This window comes from Ochotona princeps, chromosome 4 (genome assembly GCF_030435755.1).
Source record: "Ochotona princeps isolate mOchPri1 chromosome 4, mOchPri1.hap1, whole genome shotgun sequence".
Taxonomy (NCBI): Eukaryota; Metazoa; Chordata; class Mammalia; order Lagomorpha; family Ochotonidae; genus Ochotona; species Ochotona princeps.
Window position 1 is genome coordinate 10,760,483 of NC_080835.1, and position 24,300 is coordinate 10,784,782.

Sequence of the window (24,300 nt, forward strand, 5' to 3'; positions counted from 1 at the left end):
TCCAGGCAAGTCCAGGCCAGGGTCATGACCCAAAGAAGCTGTCTATTACATGAAACCACTGAAGTGTGCTTCAAGCCATTGAAGTGCGGGATAAATGTTATGCAGCAGCAGATCACTGTGTTGTCCAATCTGTTGGACAAGAATGATGCTGGCAACCTTTTCTCTCAGTCTTGAAAGACAAGTAATACAATAACAAAAACCAAACTGCCTCATGACTAAGATTTCATGGACATTTGAATATGGTTTTTGGTGATAGTCTTAGATGTCCTTTTATTTTTTTATTTAGTTTTTTTTTTACTTCAAAATGTTCCCATTTTGAGAAAGTGAAATTTAATATCTACTTTTAAATCTGTTACTATCTCACCTTCTTTAAACTCTGTCTAAATGTCCCAGTTGTTTCTTGAGTTTCCTCATGGCTGACTTCATTTCTTGGTTCCTCAGGGTGTAGATCATAGGATTGAGCAAAGGGGAGATGACAGTGAAGGTGACCGAGATGGCTCTATCTGTTGGGAGGGCGGTGAAGGGCCGGGCGTAGACATAGATGCAGGGCACAAAGTGCAGGGTCACCACCGTGATGTGGGAGGTGCAGGTGGAGATGGCTTTCCTCCTGCCCTCTCCAGCATGAGATCTCAGCATCATCAGAATGACCGTGTAAGATATGATGAGAAAGAAAAATACAAACCAACTGAGTAAGCCATTGTTGGAAATCATGAGGAGCTCAAGGGTGAAGGTGTCAGTGCAGGCAAGCTTGAGGAGCTGGGGGACATCGCAGTAGAAAGTGTCAAGGACATTGGGTCCACAGAAGGGGAGTGGGAGTAACAAGGAGATCTGTACAATGGAGTGGACAAATCCCCCCACCCAGGAGGCCACGATGAGGCCAGTACATCTCCCCTTACTCATGATAGTCATATAGTGCAGCGGCTTGGAGATGGCTACATAACGATCAAATGCCATGACAGTGAGAGAAAAAACATCTGCTCCTCCAAGAAGATGAAAGAAGAAGATCTGAGTGACGCAGCCATGAAAAGAGATGGTCTTTTTCTCTGAGAGGAGGTCAATCAGGACCTTAGGAGCTGTGATGGAGGAGAAACAGATGTCAAGGATAGATAGGTTGCGGAGCAGGAAGTACATGGGCGTGTGAAGGTGAGAGTCATAGGTGACTGTCACCATGATGAGGAGGTTTCCCATCAGCGTTGTCATGTACACCGAAAGCAAGAAGACAAAGAGCACCCAGCTCAACGCCCGGGACTGAGTAATTCCGAGAAAGATAAATTCTTTCACTCTGGTATAGTTTCCCTGATCCATTGGATCACAGATCCTTTTCCAAGTTCATCTCTGGAAGAAATAATAGCGAAATTAGTAAAGACTGTGTTCTGATACCTAGTGTTTTGGTTTACTGAAATTTTTCTTTCAACGTTGGAGGAGGTTTCTTTTCCTTTTTCTATTCATGTACCATTCCTGTAATTCACAATGCCACCAAGCAGGTGTTTGGCATAGTCATCTCAACAGACATGTCTTATCATTGCAACCACTGAAAGAGTTTATAGGTCTATCAGCCTATTCAGTTGTAATTTTATGGGATTTTTTTTGCATAACTAGATATTTTAGAATTGTATACATATTTATGTAATAAACCTTTAAAGAAGGAAGTACACCATTATACTCCAGAAGGAATCAACAATATCTTAATAGTAACCCCCTGGAGATCCACATACTGTCCATGATTTTAACATTAAGGAAATGTGGGCAAGATAATTGAACTCTGCGAATTTTTGCTTGCTTTTAGAAAATGTTTATGGGCTAATTCTCATATGCCATGCCAGCTGCTTCATTTTATCTCTTTCAAAACATATTCTATTTGTATGAAACAGATGCTTATCCTGATTCTATAAATGAAATAACTGAAGCATAGAAGCATTAACTTGATCAAGGTCTAACAGCTGGTAAATCATTTTCTCAAGCCAAGATTTGTCTTACTCCAAAGACTAGTGTTAGTCACTATTGTAATTCTACTTTTTCCTATTGCCAATCAGTACTTCCCAGAAAACACTATGAAGGAAAGGGTTCAGAGAAATTCTTTGCAAATCAAGTGAGCATGTGGTGTAAGCTGGCAGTTAGACACAGGTCTATGGGGAGTGAGAGGAGTTGCAGAGAGGGACTTAGCAAGAGAAAATACCAGTAGTGAATTTGGAAGAGCAACTGGCTTTGAAAGATCGGAAGCAACCTTTAGTTGCACCTTCACAAAGAACCAGTGTCAGCCAAGTGGTGCTCCCATGACAAGGTATGGAAGTGAGTACTGAGTAGCTGTAGCTGAAATAAGAATTTCCCTTGAGGAAAATGGATCTGGTGGGTTCCCATGGATGATGTTTTTTACAGAGTGGAAGAGATACCTTGAAAATATAATGTTTTGCACATTGCTTTGAACTGCATGCACAGCAACCATACAATCAGGACAAAGAAACACAAATTGTGTGCATCCTTGCAAGATCAAAAATAAGAATCACAAGAACTTCCTAGAAATTGCTTTCAGAAGGATCACCCATAGGAAGCAACCTTATCAAAGATCTTGGAAAAAGTATAAAACTGAAGGGTCTCTTCATACCTCAGCACGTTGAGTTGACTTTCTAGGATAGCCCTCATATCACTGTTTCCTTTGCTCTTGATCAAATACCTACAAGTTTTGGACAAATTAATTGTTATCCAGTGGCACAGGAGGGTATGGATAAGTCAGTCATTAGAATCCCTTACTCAGCATCTTCAAGTTTCTATTTCCAGTCAAGAAGCACAACTGGCCTGAATGCATGTACAGAACCTCGGAATTGTGGTTCTTTTATCCTGTTTTCCGAAGCAGGTGTCTTCCTGATATGAACAGTTTCACCACCACCTTCCAGTTGCCCTTGAATCTCAGTAGCCACAAGTAACATGCTACCACATCTCCTAGATCTTTTTCTATTTTCCAAGCCACGCTTTCCCTCTTTTCTGTGTTTCATCAGGAGTTGTGTCCACAGAAACATCTGTGCACTTGTAGCCTATCTGAAAAGTCAGCTTTCAGTTTCACAAGTTCACACACACTGAGACGAACACTAATGGCTGGCTTACTCTCCCAAGAATAAAATGGACCCAAGTATAAAAGTAGAGTCCCAGCTACCTTGCAGAAGCAGTGGGTATGAGACATTCTGAGTTTAAAGTGAAGCCCACCTTAAGGCTAGTGATTTTGTTATCTTCTTCCTTCAGATGGGAAAAGACAACTTCAGAGAATCACATTGTTCTGACTCTTCTGTCCTGCCCTGCAGTGCTTGTCCAACTGCATTAGTCTGTCAGCTACAAGCTCCATATAGGAATTAGCAAAGGGACTATCGTTGGGGATAAAGGTGGAATCTGAGTGGCCGAGGCAATGAAGTTCCTGTGGGAGTCATTAAGGTGCCACCAAGTTAACCCTTCTCCTGTCTGTCTCTTCTCACACATCCATGCAGAGGCCCCAGTGCACTTAAAAAAAACAAACTAAACCTTTTCTCTAGAGGAAGCACACAAGAGCGAGCATTTTCTGCTTTGAAACAAATTGTATTCAACTACACAAAGGACTATGCAACCTTTCTCTGGATCAAAGTAGCTTTGCCTGCAGTCTACTTGGAAATGAAACCTAAGAAAGTAGCAATGGAAAAATGAATGCTTAGTGGCTCCAGTAGAGCAACTCTGAGACTGGGTATTACAGACATGTGTATGCACTTTCTGTTTGGGTATTGTCTCTGTATACTTATTTAATATACATCTCTGAGATGCACAGTCCACCTATAGTTGAAAGAGGGAGAGAGATGATAACTCTTGATGTTCATCTACTTTAAAATTATTTTACTTTGTTTTTAAAGAGATGCTTATCATTAAAATGTTTGAAGCAGGCAATCCATGTTTTTAGTTGATTCTTCCGAGGGTCTCAGTAGCAGAACTTTAGAAACCCAAGCACTCATTTCACAATATGTACATAATGCTGAAATGTCACTTTGTACATCATAAATGGATGCAACTTTATCAATTATACCTCAAAAAAGTAGGTAAAAACTGAATTAAATGAAAAAAATAGCTCAACTTGGTATTCATGTCATCCAGGTAAATATTTATGAGATGAGATGCATCTGTTTTCTCCTTCCGGGGTTGACTCAGGTAACATTGTGTGTTTAGATGTGGCCTGGAGAAGTCATTAGGGGCAATGATGTGGCAGGGGTTCCTGGGTTCTTACCCCCTTGTGATTAAACTTCTGAGATACAATAATTGATATCCCATAGGAAAGTGGGACCGGTTTGCCACCCATTAGAACATTGTAATATTTGGAATATTTGATGCCATTTGCTTTTGGTAAAGAGATAATAAATTCATTTGGATAAGCCATGAGGCAAGAAAGGAAGGGACACATTTGCCTGAAATGGCTGTTAACTGGTTTGTCGTGTGCACCTTTCACAGATAATTTCTTACAAAAAAACCCCTCAGAATTCCTGAGACTATTGCTATTTGGGCAAAGGTAGCAGGATCCTACGAATAGTGACTTGACAAGTGTGGCTTGTGCTTATGATTTCCATAGTTTGTTGGGAAGTATGTTAATAATTATAAACAGATTTTTTTTGACCAGGCAATGAGAAACAATGGCAACTGTGGCCTGTTGTTCATAAGCACAATGAAAGCTTAGTGGGCCAGGCCGCATTCAAGGCATCACTGAAGTTTGTCTTCAACTGCGCTTTGGTGAGCTCTGTTCCTGCTGGTCTGGGCTTCCTTGATCTCTGGTAGCTTCTCTTGGAGCCAGTGCTTATCTTTGATCCACTGTTTTCTTTTGATATGAAATTCCTTTGTGATCCAACTCTGCAGGGTGATTTTTTAAAGCTTTATATTTAACAAGAAGCCCATAGTGCTGTTTCGATGATGGGAAGGTAGAAATTTCAAGGTGGTCAAAGAGTTGGGATTTTATGGGAGTTGCAATGCTAGCTGCATGGATTTTTTTCTCTAGTAATGAGGAATAGGTGCCATAAGGTTAGGGCTTTAAGAGGTCAACGAGATACAGAGGTGTGCTAAGCCAAACAATATCGGTAATATTAATAGTCACATTGACTTTTCACTGAGCACTTATTGTCAGGTAGCTTATGCTTCAAATCTGCTACCTTGTTTTAACCTTCACAAGAACTCCATGGGATAAATGTTCTGAATATTTGTGTAAGTGAGCTGTGACCTCTAGAGAGACGAGGCAATCTACCCAAGATCACCCAAATGATGGGAAGGCAGAAATAGGATTCAGACTTCAGTATGTGTAACTCTGGAGTTACTGCTTTCAGCTGTCATCCATTATGATGCTCTCAGATAGTGACTCCCATCTATACTGCCTCTACACAAATACTGACGGCTTGAAAAATATGTTGTTTAAAATTTTATATTCTTTAATATTTTTTCTCGTCTCTTCCACTGCTGCTCCCCAGTGGGGGGAAAATGTGTTTTTAATGGTGAATCCCAGTCAAAATTGACTCAACTAAAGCTTCAACTGGAAAATCAGTTTTTGAGCAGTAAGAATGGGTTGAAGACCCATGTATGAATTTCCCTGAGGTTCTGTGTTTGTGTAAACTCATTGTGAGGGTATGTCTGACATGCCCTGTTCTGCATAAAGATTGGTGCCTTTGAGTCAGTGTGAAAAATCTTCTTAGGCTTTTTTCTTGATAGGGAAACAGAAAGGCAGCATTGCTCATTTATAAGCCTACAGGGAATTTAATTAAGAAGAAAAATATGGCCCAATCTGCGACAGGCCACATCTACTCAGACGTGTTTAAACAGAGACACTGATTATGAACAAGATTATAAGTTACTATAGACAGGTGCCACAATATAATAAATCACATTCATGTGGTAGTAGAGCAATGGGGTTGAGCTTTCTGAAGATGTATTTGTAATTACCTTGCTATAAGACTTTGGACAAATCACTTTATTTCTATAGGCATTTTTTTCAAATCTTGTAAAATGAAGGATTCTGTTAGCCTGACTAGAATTGTCCTGACATGTTGTTACTTTGATGTTTGAGTGGATTTGTGTCTTTCAGTTCAATCCTTTAACACTTGGTTATGTTATGTTGAAGAGAAGCTAGAGTTATCAGTTATTTGATAATTTAAATAGAAAATAAATGGTTATGTATTAGATATAGTTGCTTTATTGGCAGTGCATTTGAGTGTGTAAATATTAATCTATGGGAAAATAATGAAAAGAATTCTTGATGAGGAAGAGTTGGGGATTTTTTTTTCAAAATATTATTTTACTATTTGCATGACATCTTCTAGACATATATTTTCTGGTTATTTCTCTTCCTACTCACCTTGCATAGTTTACTATGTTGTGTCATAGCCCTGAGTGCTAGCATATCAGTTGGCTGATACATGCAAACATGCGGGGGTCATTTTTTTATTCCCTTTCAGAAGGAACAAGTCTTCTTTTCAGTCTTCTCATGGCTGACTTCATCTCATGATTTCTCAGGGTGTAGATCAAGGGGTTCAGCAGAGGAGAGATGACAGTGAAGGTGACCGAGATGGCTTTGTCAGTGGGGAGGGCGGTGAAGGGCCGGGCGTAGACGTAGATGCAGGGCACAAAGTGCAGGGTCACCACCGTGATGTGGGAGGTGCAGGTGGAGATGGCTTTTCTCCTGCCCTCCCCTGCCTGAGACCTTAGAATCATTAGGATTACTGTGTAGGACACAAGCAGGAAGATAAACCACAGGGTGGTGACCAGACCATTGTTGGAAATCATGAGGAGCTCAAGGGTGAAGGTGTCAGTGCAGGCAAGCTTGAGGACCTGGGGGACATCGCAGTAGAAAGTGTCAAGGACATTGGGTCCACAGAAGGGGAGTGGAAGCAACAGGGAGATCTGCACAATGGAGTGGACAAATCCCCCCACCCAGGAGGCCACGATGAGGCCAGTACATCGCCTGATGCTCATAATTGTTACATAGTGCAGCGGCTTGGAGATGGCTATGTAACGGTCAAATGCCATCACCGAGAGAGAGAAAATGTCTGCCCCACCCAAGAGGTGGAAGAGAAACATTTGCATCATGCAGTTTGTGTAGGAGATGGTCTTTTCCTTTGACATTAGATCCACCAAGACCTTAGGAGCTGTGATGGAGGAGAAGCAGATGTCAAGGACAGCTAGATTGCGCAGCAAGAAGTACATGGGCGTGTGCAGGCGTGATTCACAGGTCACTGTGACCATGATGAGGAGGTTTCCCAGCAGAGTTGTTAAATACACCAAACTTAAGAAAATAAATAAGACGAAGCTCAGGTTTTGGGACTGAGTAAGTCCCACAAATATGAATTCGTTTACTCTGGTGCCATTTCCCAACTCCATTGAATCATGCTCCTTTCTCCTTGTGTATCTTGAAAAAAAATTGTAAGTATTATTTCATAAAGTTTTTAATAAGATTCATGTTTGTGGAATCGGGTGCTAAGTTTGAAACTCAAGGGGTGTCAAGCTTGGTTATGCTTCTGAGATTTTTGCTAATATGTACAAGATACGATTTTATTACAAAATATGCATTTAGTTATTTCTTCTAGAAATTCCAGGTAGTTAAGAACATTCATAAAAATAATGACAGACATATATGCAGATGTTTTACACAGATACAAAGTGATCTTTAGAAAGTTCCTGGAAACAATGTTATGAAAACATTTCACAAATGGATTTCACAAAATTTATGTCAAAATAAACTTATCCTTTTTCCATTTTCCATGTATTTTAAAAATTTTAGTTTTTTTTTCCTTTCAGATTTTATTTATTCTTTTGGTAAGGCAGATTTACAGAGAGAAGGAGAGACATAGAGAAAGATATTTCATTTGCTCGTTCACTCCCCAAATAGCTGCGACAGCCAGAGCTGAGCTGATGTGAAGCCTTCTCATGGTATTCCATGTGGGTGCAAGGTCCTAAGGCTTTGGGCCATCCTCAGCTGCTTTCCTAGGCCATAAGCAGGGAGCTGGATGGGAGGTGGAGCAGCTGGATATGAACTGGTGCTCTTAAGGGATCCAGGTGCTTACAGAGGAGTATCAGAGAGTTGAGCAGTTGTGTTGGTTCCCCCAAATTTAATTACTCTTAAAAATTGTATTTGAATGAGAGAGAGAGAGAGAGAGAGAGAGAGAGATAGATAGAGATAGAGAGAGAGAGAGAGAGAGAAAGAGAAAGAGAAAGAAAGAGAAAGAGAAATCGGGCACTGGTTTGTGTCTCGGCTGCTCCACTTCCATCCAACTCCCTGCTTCCGGCCTCGGAAAGTAGTCAAGGATGGCCCAAAACCTTGGGACCCTGCACCCACACGGGAGACCTGGAAGAGGTGCCTGGCTCTTGGCTTTGGATTGGCTCAGCCCTGACTGAACGGTTACTTGGGAGTGAACCAGGGCACAGACTTTTTTTCTCTGTATCTCCTTCTGTCTGTATATCTGCCTTTCCAATTGAAAAAAAATCTGGGAGATTTGCACTTCGTCCTGATCTCTTTTGTGGATTGCAGGAGCCCAAGTACTTGAGCCTCAACTTCTGCCTCCCAGGGTGCACAGTAGCAGGAACTGGAATTGGGAGGAGAACTGGATGTCAAACCCATGGTGCTCCAGGATAGGATGCAGACTTCCAAGGTGGTGTTTTTAACCACTGCTCTAAATGCCCACTTCTCCATCAAGTTTTTAAAGTTTCCTCTTGTGATTTCTTTTTGAGAAAATATTTTATTTTGATAATTTTTAAGTAGTTGATTAAGGCACAAAGGGTCAAGGGCTACAGGAAAAGTGGGCGAGACCATTGTTTCCACATCTTTTTTTTTCTGTATCTGGGATAAATGGGGAGCTAAAGGAAGAAGCCTCACCCAACCTCCCACCCATCCCAGGGTCCCCAACCTGGGGCATGCTCTAAGGACACTGCTCAAGTTCTTTTTTTTTTTTTTTCTGGTTTCTTTCAGTTGCGAAATTTATCATGACTTTATATGTGCTACTATTTTGTTCTTTTTGATTATATTTATAAGTCATAGTTTGTTGATCCATTCACTTGTATGAACATTTCTAGTATTTGACTACCAAATATCAAGCTACTTCATTTGTGAGTCTTTCTTTATGTGGACAAGTGCTGACATTTGTCTTTGTCGATGGCTAGGAGTGAAATGACTGAAACTCTTCAAATTCATTCATAATAAAAACGTGTGACCTAGCTATAAATGAAGATAAATGTTTCTAACAGACTTTTCAATGGAAAGATTTAGGAATGGAATACAGAAGCATGGGAAAGATGGTAATGTCATGTATCAGATAGGAAATAAGTGAAACCAAAGGGAATTCGTATCAGTGTAAGTTTAAAACAATATATGGTATGAAGATTGACTTATGCTCCTCAATTTGATAAAAATTTTTTCTACTTCCAGTAGCAGCATACACTTATTAGAATGAATAGAATAAAAAAGGCTGATATATATGGAGCTGGCACTGTGGTTCAGCAAGAAAATTCTCTACCCTGTGACACTGGCATCCCACATGGGTGCCGGTTCATGTTACAGTTGCTCCACTTCTGAGGAGCCTAGGGCCTGGGAAAGCAGCAAAAGGTTGTCCAAGTCTTTGGGACTCTGAATCCACACGGGAGACCTGGAAGACACTCCTGGCTTTTGATCAGCTCAGTTTTGGCCATTGCAGCCATTTAGGGAGTGAACTAGAGGATTTTTTTTTTTTAATTTGAAAGGCACATTTTACAGAGAGAGAATGAAACATAGAGAGAAGGTCTTCCATCCACTAGTTCAGAGGGAAATAGTTGAAATCTAAATATTCCATGGGAGTGATGGAGACCACCTAATGACAGATGAAGAGCTATGCATGACAAAAGGATTTCTCATCATATTGTGGAGGAGTTGACATTTATATCGGGACCGCATGGAAATAGGAAGAAAGGGTGCCCTGCATTAAGTGAATAACTTGAATATACGAAAATTACTTTTGAATGGGAAATTTGACTCGAAAGAAAGGGTGTGAACAGGAAGGCATGGAAGATAGGAAAGGAAATCATTGATGTGAGAGTCGATTTTTTGATAAATCTAAAGAAAGACATGCAAGCGATCATTATGCCATTTCCCCCAACCTTTCTGTGAATTTAAAATATTACATTTTCTCTATAAACCTAAATTTAGAATAAGAGGATGGGAACCTGGCGGCAGTTGTTATCCCTGCATCCCATATCGCAGTGCCCAACTTTGCTCCTGCTATCAGCTTCCTGCTAATGAACACCCTCTGGAACAGCAGGTGACTCCTAAGCACTTGAGTTCCTACCATCCATATGGGAAATTTGGATTGAGTTTCTGGTATTTGGGGAAATGAAGTGGTGAATGGGAGCTTGCTCTATTTATATACCTTTCTCTGCCTCTCAGATTATATATGTGTGTGTGTATATATATATATATATATATATATATATATATATATGTATAGACAGACACACACACACATATATATATATTTAGAGTAAGAATTACATATGTTGATTTCAGTATGAAAAAGGCAGGCAGGAAGCCTAAGAACCCCCTCTTCTCATACCACTCAAGGTCTTGTTCAATGAGACCTACCTTTTCTTCAGTTCCAAGCTGATCTCATTTTCATGCCTGTCGTTTCACAATCACCTCCTTCTTCATGTTTCTAACCTGTGCTGTTATGAAATATTCTCTTTGAGAAGCAGCATCTTGTGTACATGTTTATTATTTGTGGTTCCAACTAGATTTCAATTTTTTCTCTCATTTTTTTGTGTGTAGACACCTGGACATCACAGCACAAAGTCATACAGAGTTGTATTCTCTTACCTAAAGGTTCGAACTGTCTTTTAAGCCTCCAGCATTTTAAAGTTCACATGGAGCTTGGGGCTCATTAGCCTCAGAAAATCCTGCTGAACCCTTCTCTCGAGGCTGGTGATTTTAGTGTCCTCTCTTCTATCTTGATGTGACAAAGGGCAGATGAAGGGACATGGTGTCCTTGATTCTGTATGCTGTTTCACAGTGTCCCATTACATTTACTGATTCCTTAATCCCAGAACGCATGTGAGAATTGCCAGAGGGGTTCTAATTGGATGTGGCTAAAGAAAACTTCTGCCGATGGCGAGATCGTTTCATTGGGAATAATTAATATTATTATGATGAGGTGCATGTGTTTAGGAATATGCATTCTGTCTAGGGTCAAACATTTTTTATAGGTCATTGAGTAAATCCCGTTGTTCTCTGGCTTCAAAAGGAAGGATTGTGTCAGCATATGTCAAGTTCTCTCCCTTCACCCAAATTGTACTGTTATCAGTCATCCAAGGGTACCCAGCTCCAGATTACATGTGCTACAGACAGACTTGAAGCTGATGCAGAGGAGAAAGAATGAAATAAAGCTATCTTAGACCTGCTGCTTCACTGCCCCAAAACCTACAGTGACTGGGCCTGAGTAAGGCTGAAACCAGGAGCTGAAAACACCATCCAGGTCTTCCACAAGGGAGTTACCTGAGCCATCACTGCCGCCCGCTAGGATCGACCTTAATAGCAAACTGAAGCCAGGAGCTAGAGCTGTGAATCAAACCCTCTTGTGGGATACTGGCATCTTACCACCTAGACTTAATGCCCAGTCTCCATCCATATACTTTAAATACATCTGTATACTCAAAATGTGTCTAATGCAACATGAATGCTATGTAAATGTTATACTCTATTGTTTCAGGAATAATGACAAGAAGAAAGCCTGTACATGTTCAGTATGGGTGCATTTTTTTTTTTTTGGTTCTGAATATGTTGAATCCTTGGATTGTTGAATCCATGCATGCAGAACCCAAGGATATGGAAGGTCAACAGTAGCCACTGTAACAGTGTCTATTGGGATGCTTCAACAGTTGAAGATTGTCTGTTGGTTTATTTTCTTTAGTAGGCTTAGACAACCTCAGGCAACATGGTTCAGTTTCCTGCTGCAGGCAGCAATATCCTTTTTGTCCTGAATACCTAGTCCTCTGCCTCTCCCCAGCCACAGCCACAACTAGATTCTGTACATGCGTATTGGTCCCCAGTGAAGATCACCAAGCAGAACACTTAATTCTTCAACACTAGTTTTGAGTTACACTTGGATTCAGGACTTTTTCAACTGCAGTAGAGCAGGATGTCGTTCACATCTGCTTAACTTAGTAAAAGTGTGTCTATCAAAGTGGCAAATCTCATCATCCAACCGAGATGAATGAATGAATGAATGAATAAATGAAGGAGGCAGACGTGGCTTCAGGCTGTCCAAAAGGCAGTTTGTTAGGAAATTAGTTTGCAAAGTTAAACAGAATTATTCACCATAAACTTCTTTTATTTATTTATTTATTTATTTGTTTATTTATTCATTTATTTATTTATTTATTTATTTTTATTGGAAAGGCAGATGTACATAGAGGAGAAGAGACAGAGAGGAAGATCTTCCATCTGATGATTCACTCCCCAAGCGGCCGCAACGGCCGGTGCTGCGCTGATCCAAAGCCAGGAGCCAGGAACCTCTTTCCAGGTCTCCCACGCAGGTGCAGGGACCCAAGGCATTGGGCCGTCCTCGACTGCTTTCCCAGGCCACAAGCAGGGAGCTGGATGGGAAGTGGAGCTGCCGGGATTAGAATCGGCGGCTCATATGGGATCCCGGGTGCATTCAAGGCGAGGACTTTAACCGCTACACTATAGCGCCAGGCCCCACCATAAACTTCTTACTCCCAAAGACAAAAAGGGAAGAAAACCATTTTTAACCTTAATGAAATGTTTAGAGAAATGCCCTTATACCAAAACAAAAGTTGGGATTGAGTGGTATTTATTGAGACTTTCTCTTTTTCAAATACTTTCCAAAAACCAAACTTTTAGTTTCAGAGTGGATTTATAGAATCTTCAAAAAATTATTCAGCTCCCATACTGCACTTCCCCTATGATATTATTATGGTATATTTGTTTATTTATTTATTTATTTATTTTACTTTTTTCTTTTTCTATTCATTTATTCATTAATTGCATTGTATTACATGACACAATTTCATAGGTACTGGGATTCTCCCCCCTTCACTCCCAACCCTTTCCCCATGGTGAATTCCTTCACCTTGATGCATAACCACAGCTCAAGTTCCGTTGGGATTCCCTAATTACAAGCTCACACCATACAGAGTCCAGCATCCCACTTGTCCAGTCAAGTTCAACGGCCTCTTAGGGAGGCCCTCTCAGGTTTGTAGGCAGAGCCAGCAGAGCGTCACCTCGATCAATTAGAAGCTCCAACATATCATCAGCAACAGTCCAGGTACGATGAGGCTGGTGCAGAGTCCACTGATTGACATAGTCCATCTTAGAGTTTCCCCTTGTCCAGTTTTTCGCTAGAAGCATATAGCTGAGGTGGTTGATTGATCTACTCCATCTTCCATCTTTTCTTGGTTAATGTTTTGATTCCTCCATTTTGTTCAGGGGAATCCCCAAAGAAACTTTGAGGTGTTCCCAGTCCAGGCTCCTACATGCACTACTAGTAAGCACAGTGCCCACCACAGTCCATCACTCCGATCAGCTGGTGGTTGTAACCCCTGGGTTGGTTCTGTTCTGAGACCTGACCTCCATTGGAACCAATGAGTATTGCAGCTCTTCCTGGCTCTGCCCATCACACACTCGTCCCTCACCTAAACCAGTGGGAGGTGTGCTGGTTGGGTGCTGCATTCCCTACTGGCACAGGCCATTTCGCCTTGGCATTTGGTGTTTTGTACTGTTGTTATCGCAACCAAACCTGGCCAGGCCCCCTCACAGTTCCAGCACTCGGATTTGCCAGTGGATGACGTGAACTGACTCAGCCTGGTCTGCCCCCAACCTGAGCCAAATGTATGCCAGTGGGTCACTTTCCAAAGCCTCTTCTGGGTTGTTTACCTCCATACTTCCTGCGTTTATTTGTAGGGTCAGTGTCCTGTCAGAGGAACTGTTCAGATTCCTCCATCAGACCCCTTCCTGGTGTCAGGCTTCATGCATATATTATGGTATATTTGTACAACCACTTAACCATATTGACAAATTACCATTAAATTAAGCCTACACTCTAAATTTCCTAAATCTCTTTTTTCCACTCCTATTTCTTAAGCTTTTTTCCCTTTCTTTTTAAAATAAATTATTATCATTTTATGATGCAGTTCCATAGACTCTCGGATTTCCCTTAGCTCCTTCCCATTTTTCCTCTCTCTCTCATCACGGAGTTCCCCTATATAATTACTATAGTTCAGTTCTTCACAAACAGTCATTATGTCCATCATTGTGGGCATGGACGATGGCAGAGAGTCCAGCATCCTATTGTCAAGATATAGTGAACAGTTTCATTGGGAGTCCATCTTTGTCTGGAAGTAGAGATGTATATTGCACTGTATCCTCACATCTGGATATGATAGTCTCCATTTCACAGCTACTGTACATCCCCTTTTAAGGAAAAGTCACAATACAAAATCAACAATAGAAAGAAAAATAGAAATTCATAATGCCATGAAGTTAAATAACATGTTACTAGATATGACATTCTGTTACACAGCTACTATACATCCCCTTAAATGAAAAGCCACAAAACAAAATGAATAACAGGAAGAAAAAAAGAAATTAACAATGCCATGAAGTTAAATAACATGCTACTAGATATGATAGTCTCCATTACAGAGTTACTGAGTTACTGTATATCTCCTTAAGTGAAAAACCACAAAACAAAATCAACCACAGGAAGAAAAAAGAAACTAACAATGCCATGAAGTTAAATAACATGGTACTGAATGACTAATGTGTTGCTGAAGAAATGAAAAAGAAACTCAAGAACCTTCTTGAAGAAAATGATGCTACTGTATGATCTATGAGTCATTGAAGAATTTAATCAGAAGAAAGTGTTTTGAAGAGATGAAACTAACAAAAAAATCAAAATCTATGAGATATACTTTCCATTGATCTTTGTTGGTGAGATATGTCTCCTGTAGGCAACAAATAGATGAGTTTTGGTTTTAATCCAATTGACTAATCTATGATGTTTGATTGATGAGTTTAAGCAATTTACATTCAGGGTTAACACAAATAGGTGGTAATTTGGTCCTGTCATTTTAGGAATGGGTTGTTCATTGGTTTAGTCTTCTGTTGTCATTTTACTGAGATGTTCCTTGCATTTGCCTTTGGTTTTGGTGTGCGCTATTCCTTTTCTCTATCAAGAGAACATCTTGAAGTATCATTTGTAGGGCAAGTTTGGAAGAAGCATTCTTGTGGAAGAGTTTTATTTTATTTTGAAAGACAAAGGAAAGTTTTTCTGGGTACGTTGTCCTGGGCCAACAATTTTTTTCTTTTAGAATCTGGAATATGTCACTCCATTCTCTTCTGGTCTGTAGAGTTTCCTGTGAAAGGTCTCCTGTGAGTTTAATTGGCATTCTTTTATATGTCAATTGATTTTTTTTTACGTGCACATTTAAGGATCTTTTCCGTATGTTCAATTGAAGAGAGCTTGATTTTCATGTGTTTTGGAGAAGATCGCTTTTGGTCAAGCCTGTTGGGAGTTCTGTGACCCTCCTGGATGTTGTTTCCCAATTCTTTCTCTAGACTAGGGCAATTTTCTCTTATTATTTCATTGAATACACTTGTAAACCCAGCTTCTCTTTCTGCACCTACTGGGAGTTCAATAGCTGTTATATTTGACCTTGCAATAGTGTCTTTCAATTCTTGAATACATTTTTTAGCTTGACCCAGCTCTGTTTTTTCTCCTAAAAATATGCAACCTCTGTCTGTTGTGAAGAAACCATCCCACTAACCCAAAATGAGGGACATTCTACAAAACACCTTCTCAGAACTTCTTAAACTATGGAGGACTTTAACTGCTATGCTATCACTCTGGGCCCCAGGTCTGGGTTCTTATGTTCGATTTCCACCATGGTTTCTGTAGTCCCAGCTCCTGACTTACCACTCTTCACCTCTTGTGTCCCATGCTGAAGTGCACTGTTGTTTGTAGAATCTTTTTCCCACTTCCAGTTGGAGCATGTCCCAGGATTAGGGAGATTCCAGATGTCCTATGTAGCTAGGTTTTTGTGGTGCTGATCTTGCTGGAACCTTTCGGTTGTTAGGTCTTGAGGGCTATGCTGACCTATCTTGACCTGTACAATGCCAAAGTCAGTACTGTTCCCTGTGGGACCAGTGCAATCACTGCACTAAGTTTGCTCGCAGCTCACCATTGTTCCTGCAGTCTTTTTTTAAAAAAAAATGTAATTCGAATTAATTTTATTTGGGATTACCCACCCCGCAAAGTCCCATCCCTGACAGATTTTCACCATCTTGCTACAATAGTATAGTCCTTCATAAGGAATCATAATTCCATCAGTTTCTTATTTAAGTGTGTCCTAACATTGCTGGTACAGTGTCAGACAGTCCGGCATCCCATTGTCTACACATTTCCAACAGTCTCATTGGGAGTCCATCTTTTGTTTGGAAGCAGGAATCCATGTTGCATTGTACCCCCACATCTGGTTATGGTAGACCCCAGTACTCCATCACTATACATTTTCATAAATGAAAAGCCCTGAAACAAGGTCAACAACTGGTGGGAATTGGTAAGAACAACAAATTACAGCATCATGAAAAAATATGCCATTGAGTAACCAACACATGGGAGACAAAAAGGAAACAGAAAAATCTCTTGGGAAAAGTCTTTCTACACTGTGCAAAATGGCCCCTGATATGCTACTACTAGAGTTTTTAATCTGCGGGCCGTCAAATCTTAGGGCTACCTGGACCTAGGCTGATTTGGCTCTAGGGGGCAGTCTGGGCTGTGAAATCCACTCTGTTCCAGCATTGCCCATCTGGGACTTGCCACTGTCTGCTGCTGGTCAAATCGAACAGACCAGCAGGGTGAGCAGTTCTTTGTCTGGGTTCACCTCTGAGCTCCCAGTGAAAGTCCCTTCCCACCTTGTTGCTGGTGGAGTTGCGGCTGCTGGTGCAATTCAGATTGCCGCTTGCTGAATGCCACTGGGCTGTTGGTCACTGAAACACCACACCATTGAGTCTGCTGCTTTTCTGTGTTCTCAGTCTCCAGGTGCCCCTCTGCTATTGTTCTGTCCTCTCCTATTTCTTCAAATGTGCCCTCTCTGCTTCACACTGGCTAATGTTTTTTCTGTCTGTTTAAATGTGTCCATATCCCATTTTGCCTTCTTGATTCTCGAATTTTCCTAAGTTTCTAACTTAATATATTTCTTTCCTTTCAGGATGCCATTCATAGGCTCCACTAAACCGAGACAATTTCTCAGATGTCCCTTGTTTTTGACAGCCTCCATAGTTTAAGAAGTTCTGGGAAGGTGTTTTGTAGAATGTCCCTCATTTTGGTTTAGTGGGATGATTTCTTCACAACAGACAGAGGTTGCAGTTTTTAGGAGAACAAACACAATGGTAAAGTATTATTTTCATCACAACATGTCGAAGGATCGTTGCGATGATCACAGTTATCATTGATGACACAAACGTTGAATACCTGGCTGAGGGAATCTTTGTTGTTTCTTCAGGCTTTTCTCCCTCCATTTGTATATTGTACCCTTTAGGAGGAGACCATTACTCACAACTTACCCTTAAGAAGTTGGGAGTTGGACTGACCTGATGGCTGGTGGCTAAATCCTTGCCTTACATCCACCAGGATTCCATATGGGCGTCATTTTGTATCCCGGCTGCCCCACTTCCCACCTAGCTGCCTGTTTGTGGCCTGGGAAAGCAGTCGAGGATGACCCAAAGCCTTGGGACCCTGTACCCACGTGGGAGACCTGAAAGACGCCCCAGGCTCTCGGCTTTGGATCGGCTCAACTCCAGCTGTTGTGGCCATTTGGGGAGTGAACCAGGAGATGGAACATCTTTCCGTGTCGTTTTCTGTGTATCTGTTTTTCCAATAAAAAATATGATAAATCTCTAAAACAAAACAAAACAAAAAAGAAGTTGGGAGTTATACTTCACCTGCCTGAGGGTGGAAATTCTACTTATTTAGAATTCCTTTGTATGTGAGACTTGTCTACTATAATCCATTTAATTTTTCAATCATTTATGTGAGAATGGGCTCATGAATATTTAATTTATACTTTGGGTTATAATCTAATACATTTATCTATCTATCTATCTATCTATCTATCTATCTATCTATCTATCTATTTATTTATTTATGGTGTGTGCCAGAGGCCTGCTCTGGCTGACTTGAGAGCTTGCAAAGGATGTGTGGATCGGTGAGACGATATGAAGAAGAGATAAGACGTGGCACACTATGTCATGATACTCATAATGGACAACTTTGCCTTCTTTATTTATACGCAAATCATCACAAGCTTTTGTACAACATCCAGTTGTTTCATTTTTACTTCATGATTAACAGAATACAAAAACAACCCTAAAAAAATATTTTACTTCAAAGAAAACATTTTCAACAAACCATTACTCATTCAAACCTGAAGTCACCCGGCTGAAGCCAGGAACTCCATGGTTGGCAGCACATGTGGTTACATAGTGACAAGTGGTTTACTTATATCCAAAATCAATTTTTACTAAACACAAACTAATATTGCTTAGAATATTAAGAGTACAGAGTTAAAAGATCATAAATGAAAGGATTTTTAAAAATTTATTTATTTTTATTACAAAGTTAGATATACAGAGAGAGACAGAGAGGAAGATCTTCTGTCCTATGATTCACTCCCCAAGTGAGCCCAACGGCCGGTGCTGCACTGATCCGAAGCCAGGAACCTGGAACTTCTTCCTCCAGGTCTCCCACGAGGGTGCAGGATCCCAAGGCTTTGGCCGTTCTCCAGGGAGCTGTATGGGAAGTGGAGCTGGATGGGATTAGAACTGGCGCCCATAATGGGATCCTGGGCGTTCAAGGCAAGGACTTTAGCTGCTAGGTCACTGTGCCGGGCCCAAATGAAAGGATTTTATAAAAGCATATAACATAGATTCTTTGCTAAATCTTATAATCAAATCAAGCATAAATTACTGTCGCCTTCACCTAGTGCTGATTCAATTGTTTTTTGTTCTTACTGTTGATCTAATTGTTTTTTGTTCTTTTGTTAAAGGGCAGTGAAAGGGATCAAGGCAACTCTTCAAACACAAACAGAAGGCCTTTACAAGAAACTTCCTTTTATCTTTATAAACTGTTATTTCCCCCTAAATATGAGTGCCAATATAAGGTTGAGATTTTAAGCCATTTTTAGGGGTTCACGTTTATTTCCCTTTAGAAGATACCCCATATACTTTGTGCTTTCCGTGGTGTGAAACCAAAATGCGTCATATCATGTGTTGTAACAGTTTGAGGCGCATTGTAAACAAACTCTTTGCACCTCCATGATTGCCATCTGTTCCAAGATATTATCAAGCCATTTCTTAAGGAAAACATTACTTATATTAGGGCAAACTTCAGGACAAAACTGGGCACATAACAGGATGTTTGGAGACATTGTGGGCTCAATTGTACTATTGTATACTTTTAGCTGTGTGTCATAGCCTTACATCACTAAAGATGTTTTTATCATAACATGATTGAACAATTTGAGGTGTTATACCAGTTACAGGAATAACTTCACATTAGCAGAAAAATAACAACAACACCCTCAGGAGAATTCTATGAAACATTAGAGAGGTGATTGAGTGTCCATACAATGGGGTGAGGCAGCAGTGAGGTTACCAGAGACATTCTGCCAGCCTTGCCTCACTGCTAGAAACTCCTCGTAGCCTTGCTAACCCAGGAGCGGTGTTCATCACACACCCATGCCATCCGACCCAACTGTATGGCTCCCCACAGATGTGGATTGTTCCAGTTTGGGCCATGGAAGCTCTTTTGGTTAGGTGCTGTATCAGTTTGACATTTTCCCAGTGATTTGATATTTTGAGTGTTTTTCTGTTGTTTGGCATCAGAAGATGCTCTAGACTCATGTTGTACATTCATTTTCCCAGTTACAGTGTTAGCTATTTCTCCAAGAAAATTTGGCTCTCATTATGTAAAAGATGTGCTTATTTGTATTCATCTCCTTGACAGTAACAGCAACAGTGTTTAGGGGAGGTAGAGACATACACAGACATACACAGCAAGGGATAAAAAAATTCTTCCACAAGCACCTGCAGGAAACAGGGCTTTGCCAAGTTGAAGCCAGGAAGTTGAAATTTCATCCAGGTCCTATGTGGGTGGCAGAAGTGGAAACACTTGAGTGCTTATTTGTTGCACCCCCAGATGTATTGTCAGGAAGCTGGGTTAGATGCAGAGCAGCCCAGTACTTGAACCAGGAATCTAATTCAGAATTCTCACATTTGAGACAGAACCTGCTGGCCACACTTTTACCCTAAATTGACTGTTTCCTTAAATATACCTTCTAAAGATTTGAAAAGAAGGGGTTGAGAGACAACATTAATTCATTTACTGTTATAATTAATCAATTTCTTAGTAGTGTTTATGATATTCCACACGTGCCAAGAGATAGAGCAATAAATAAAGCATAATTTTTCTGGGGAAGATGCAAAGAAAGAAAACAGAATATTCCAAGTAGGTTCTTGAGTGTTGCACTGTCTTTAAATATGGGCTGCTGAGGGATTGCATTGGACAGGTGGTCAGAGACTTTGCTTCGGAGGGTTCAGGAAGGACCCTGTTCAGATGACCTAACTCTGCTTCTGTGAGGTGTTCTAATCCAAGCTGTGTTAGCTCCAAGGCACTTTCTGTCAACCACTGAAGTGTGGGCTTTACATTTGAAAGTCTTCAGGTGACAATTATTTAATTTGTTCCCATTATAGACTTGGAATAAGAACTTGACTTGGTTGTTTTTAGTTAACAACTAACCTGTGATTAATTAGTGAAAGGCCTTATGGAATTGTAATGCTCAAGTTATACTGTTTTCCTAACATGCTGTTTTTGCTGAAGGGAAGTGATGAGAATGACTGAGAGTGTTTTAGTTATGTTTCCTTTTTCTTTTTTCCCCCCAAGGCTGTATTTCAAAAGCAATATAATATCTCCTGTAAACAATTTTATTTCTATACAAGTGTGACAGGAAATTTAGGTTTTTACTTATATTGGCATGATAGAATCACGGATAGTTTCTGTTTCTTAGAAGAAACAGAAAAACGAATTGGTAAAAGAGAGTGCTGACACTTTAAAGGTGATGATGATGGGTTTATTCCCTGTCATTTGGTCTGAATCTTTTTCTGAGCCTCCTCATCGCTGACTTCATCTCATGGTTCCTCAGTGTATAGATCAAGGGATTCAGCAGAGGGGAGATAATGGTGAAGGTGACCGAGATGGCTTTGTCAGTGGGGAGGGCAGTGAAGGGCCGGGCGTAGACGTAGATGCAGGGCACAAAGTGCAGGGTTACCACCGTGATGTGAGAGGTGCAGGTGGAGATGGCTTTTCTCCTGCCCTCCCCTGCCTGAGACTTGAGTAATGAGAGTATGACCAAGTAGGATACCAGGAGTAAGAAAAACCACAGGGTGGTGAGCAATCCATTGTTGGAAATCATTAGTAGTTCAAGTACTAAAACATCTGTACAGGCAAGCTTGAGGACCTGAGGGACATCACAGTAGAAAGTGTCAAGGACATTGGGTCCACAGAAGGGGAGTGGAAGCAACAGGGAGATCTGTACAATGGAGTGGACAAAGCCCCCCACCCAGGAGGCCACGATCAACATGACACAACGGCTTCTACTCATGATGGTCACGTAGTGCAAGGGCTTGGAGATGGCCACATAACGATCAAGTGCCATCACCGACAAAGAAAATACATCCACCCCTCCAATCAGGTGGAAAAAGAACATCTGAGTGAAGCAGCCATGGAAGGAGATGGTCTTTCTCGTGGATAAAAGGTCGACCAGAACCTTGGGAGCTGTGATAGAAGAAAAGCAGATATCGGCAACTGATAAGTTACGGAGCAGAATGTACATGGGAGTGTGGAGGCGTGACTCACAGGTCACAGTGACCATGATGAGGAAGTTCCCAAGCAGGGTTGTCATGTACACCAAGAGGAGGAAAAGAAATAGGACCAGGCTCACGTCTTGATTCTGGGTCAGGCCAAGGAAAATAAACTCCTTCACTTGGGTTGAGTTGCTTATCTTCATTGTTTAATTCCCTCTTTCTCCTCTTTTGTTTCTAGCTATATTTTATGAAACTACTCAGTGACTATCTTATGGGTCCCTTAAACACCTAAAAAGTGATGCAGAAGTTTTCTTACATGACTGTCATGCTTACAATTTGTTGAATTGTCCGCAATTTTAAGATTGTGATCAGTTGAGTGATTAAATAAAATTATCACATGTAAAATCATTCAGTTGTTCTTTTCCTGTAGAAGCATTTTGGGAAAGAAAATATAGTAAGTAGAAATGAAAAGATACCGTTACCAAAGTTCAATATGTTGCTTTGGGTACGAAACTTCCAATAAAATAATTTTTCTGTTTTGCTCTAAGTAAATATTTTCATTTTCCTCTTGTCATTTAACCCTGATTTGAGAGTCAGAAGTTCCAGATTCCCTAAAAGAAAGGCAAAGTACCATTTGTAGGTTCTTATGCTTTTTTTTAACATTTGCATTCCACACTATGCAGGAATACATTTTTTTTTTTTTACAAGAATCTACACAGATTTTAAGAATCTTAAAGGTGATTTCTTTTTTTTTTTCCCACCGCAAAGAAAGAATTTCCCTGCCAGAGAGCAGGAGATTTGAGCATTTTTTTCACCCTCTTCATCCTGTGCCCACTTAGCTCATTTACGGGGATTCTGACTCCTCAGCTCTGAACTACGTGGCATGGATCCTGTGTGCCTAAGATCAGTGTGAGCCAGGAGGGCGTGGGAGGAATCTGGACATATGAGGAGATTCACTTGAGAGACTAGAAGATAGAAGACTGTAGACGTCTGTGATTGAATTTTAGGCCTTAGTTTTTGCAAAAAGGCAGGAATTAACTGATGACCTGTTTTTCCTTCCTGCTCTTCTCCTTCTGTCTCCTGTCTCCACCATCACTAGATCCACCTGCAGGTGGCTGGAAAAGGCTAAGTGTGAAATTGGGATGCCCCGACAAGCTTTCACATCCTAGCCATAAAGAGATGTGCAAATGGTTCTCTTACGTATTCCGGTGAAGAAAGGCCTTTCCTTTCCTACAGCTGAAGTAATAGTGTTCAGAAAGGTGAACTCGTTTTTCCAAACACACACCGTAAACGGTGGAACTGGACTTCAGATGTGATTCTGATAAGCTCACATCTGTGTTTCACCGGCTACAACACATGATCTCAAGCGTTCAGTTGCTAATTATTTTTTTCATCTTAATTTTAAGGATAAGGTGGCAGAAAAACAATTCCTGATGAACTTAAACAATCATGGTGTCTTCAGCTAAGTTTGAACCATGAGTAGTTTAACCCAAAGCATCTCTGTCATAGCAGTCACAGTAAGATTTTGCACTTTTACGTGGGCAGATTTTCTCTCTCTCTCTCTCTACCTGTCCTATCAGGAGGCTAGAATGACCTAGTCTAAGTAAATAACTGTGTTACCTCTTTTTCTTTTACACATTGTACACTAAAATGATTATGAAGCAGAAACATCATACTTTCCAATTACTTTGATTAATTGGACTCTTGAAACTTGTGATACCAAGCTATGCCTGTGATGCTATTTTGTACATTGGTATTCATTTTTCATGGATGTTCTCTTTATGGCTTCAACAATCCCTCAAAATTTCATTAAAACTTTACCAGGGTTTGATTTTTTATCTCTCCATCTCTGTCTATCTATCTATGTGCTATTCTTTCCTTACCTATAGTTGGCCTATTCTAAACCATTATTTTTGCATTTGTGCTTTTATTCGTTTGAAAAGCAGAGTTATAAATAGAAGAGTGAGAGGAGAGAGAAAGAGGGGGGAGAGAAAGAGAGAGGGAGAGAGAGAGAGAGAGAGAGAGAAAGAGAAAGAGGCATAGAGAGAGGTGTGTGTCTTCCATATGCTGCTTTCCTCCCCAGATGGTGACAGCAGCTGGTACTGTGTCAGACTGAAGCCTGGAGCACAGAGTTTCCTCTGGGTCTGGATATAGGTGCAGGATCCTAAGTGCCTGGGCCACTTTCTGCTGCTTTCCCAGGTGCATTAGCAGGGGTCTGGCTCAGAAATGGAGTGGCTGGGTCAAACTGATGCCCTTATAGGATGCTGGTATTGCAGGCAGTGACTTAACATGCTATATAAATCCGGTCCCAATCGGTCTGTTCTTGCCCTTTATATTTCTGTTTCTTCTTCTTCTGTTTTTTTTTAAAAGATTTTTAAAATTTTTATTGGAAAGTCAGATATACATAGAGGAGGAGAGACAGA

General features: G+C 40.7%; 3 protein-coding genes across 3 annotated transcripts; all 3 read right to left on the reverse strand.

The window, feature by feature from the left end:
* Positions 1-369: 369 nt before the first annotated feature.
* On the reverse strand, positions 370-1,305 carry LOC101531811 (olfactory receptor 4D9). Its single transcript, XM_004585277.2, has one exon. It carries the CDS (start codon positions 1,303-1,305, stop codon positions 370-372), a length of 936 nt encoding a protein of 311 aa, XP_004585334.1.
* Positions 1,306-6,423: 5,118 nt separating this feature from the next.
* On the reverse strand, positions 6,424-7,359 carry LOC101517820 (olfactory receptor 4D11). Its single transcript, XM_058662424.1, has one exon. It carries the CDS (start codon positions 7,357-7,359, stop codon positions 6,424-6,426), a length of 936 nt encoding a protein of 311 aa, XP_058518407.1.
* A 13,785-nt stretch (positions 7,360-21,144) lies between these two features.
* LOC101532049 (olfactory receptor 4D10) lies at positions 21,145-22,080 on the reverse strand. The gene has a single exon (XM_004585278.2). The coding sequence runs from the start codon at positions 22,078-22,080 to the stop codon at positions 21,145-21,147; it is 936 nt and encodes a 311-aa protein (XP_004585335.1).
* Positions 22,081-24,300: the final 2,220 nt, after the last annotated feature.

Bases quoted from the DNA above. Each gene is read 5' to 3' on its own strand.
- LOC101532049 (XM_004585278.2), bottom strand. From the start codon at position 22,080: ATGAAGATAAGCAACTCAACCCAAGTGAAGGAGTTTATTTTCCTTGGC.
- LOC101517820 (XM_058662424.1), bottom strand. From the start codon at position 7,359: ATGGAGTTGGGAAATGGCACCAGAGTAAACGAATTCATATTTGTGGGA.
- LOC101531811 (XM_004585277.2), bottom strand. From the start codon at position 1,305: ATGGATCAGGGAAACTATACCAGAGTGAAAGAATTTATCTTTCTCGGA.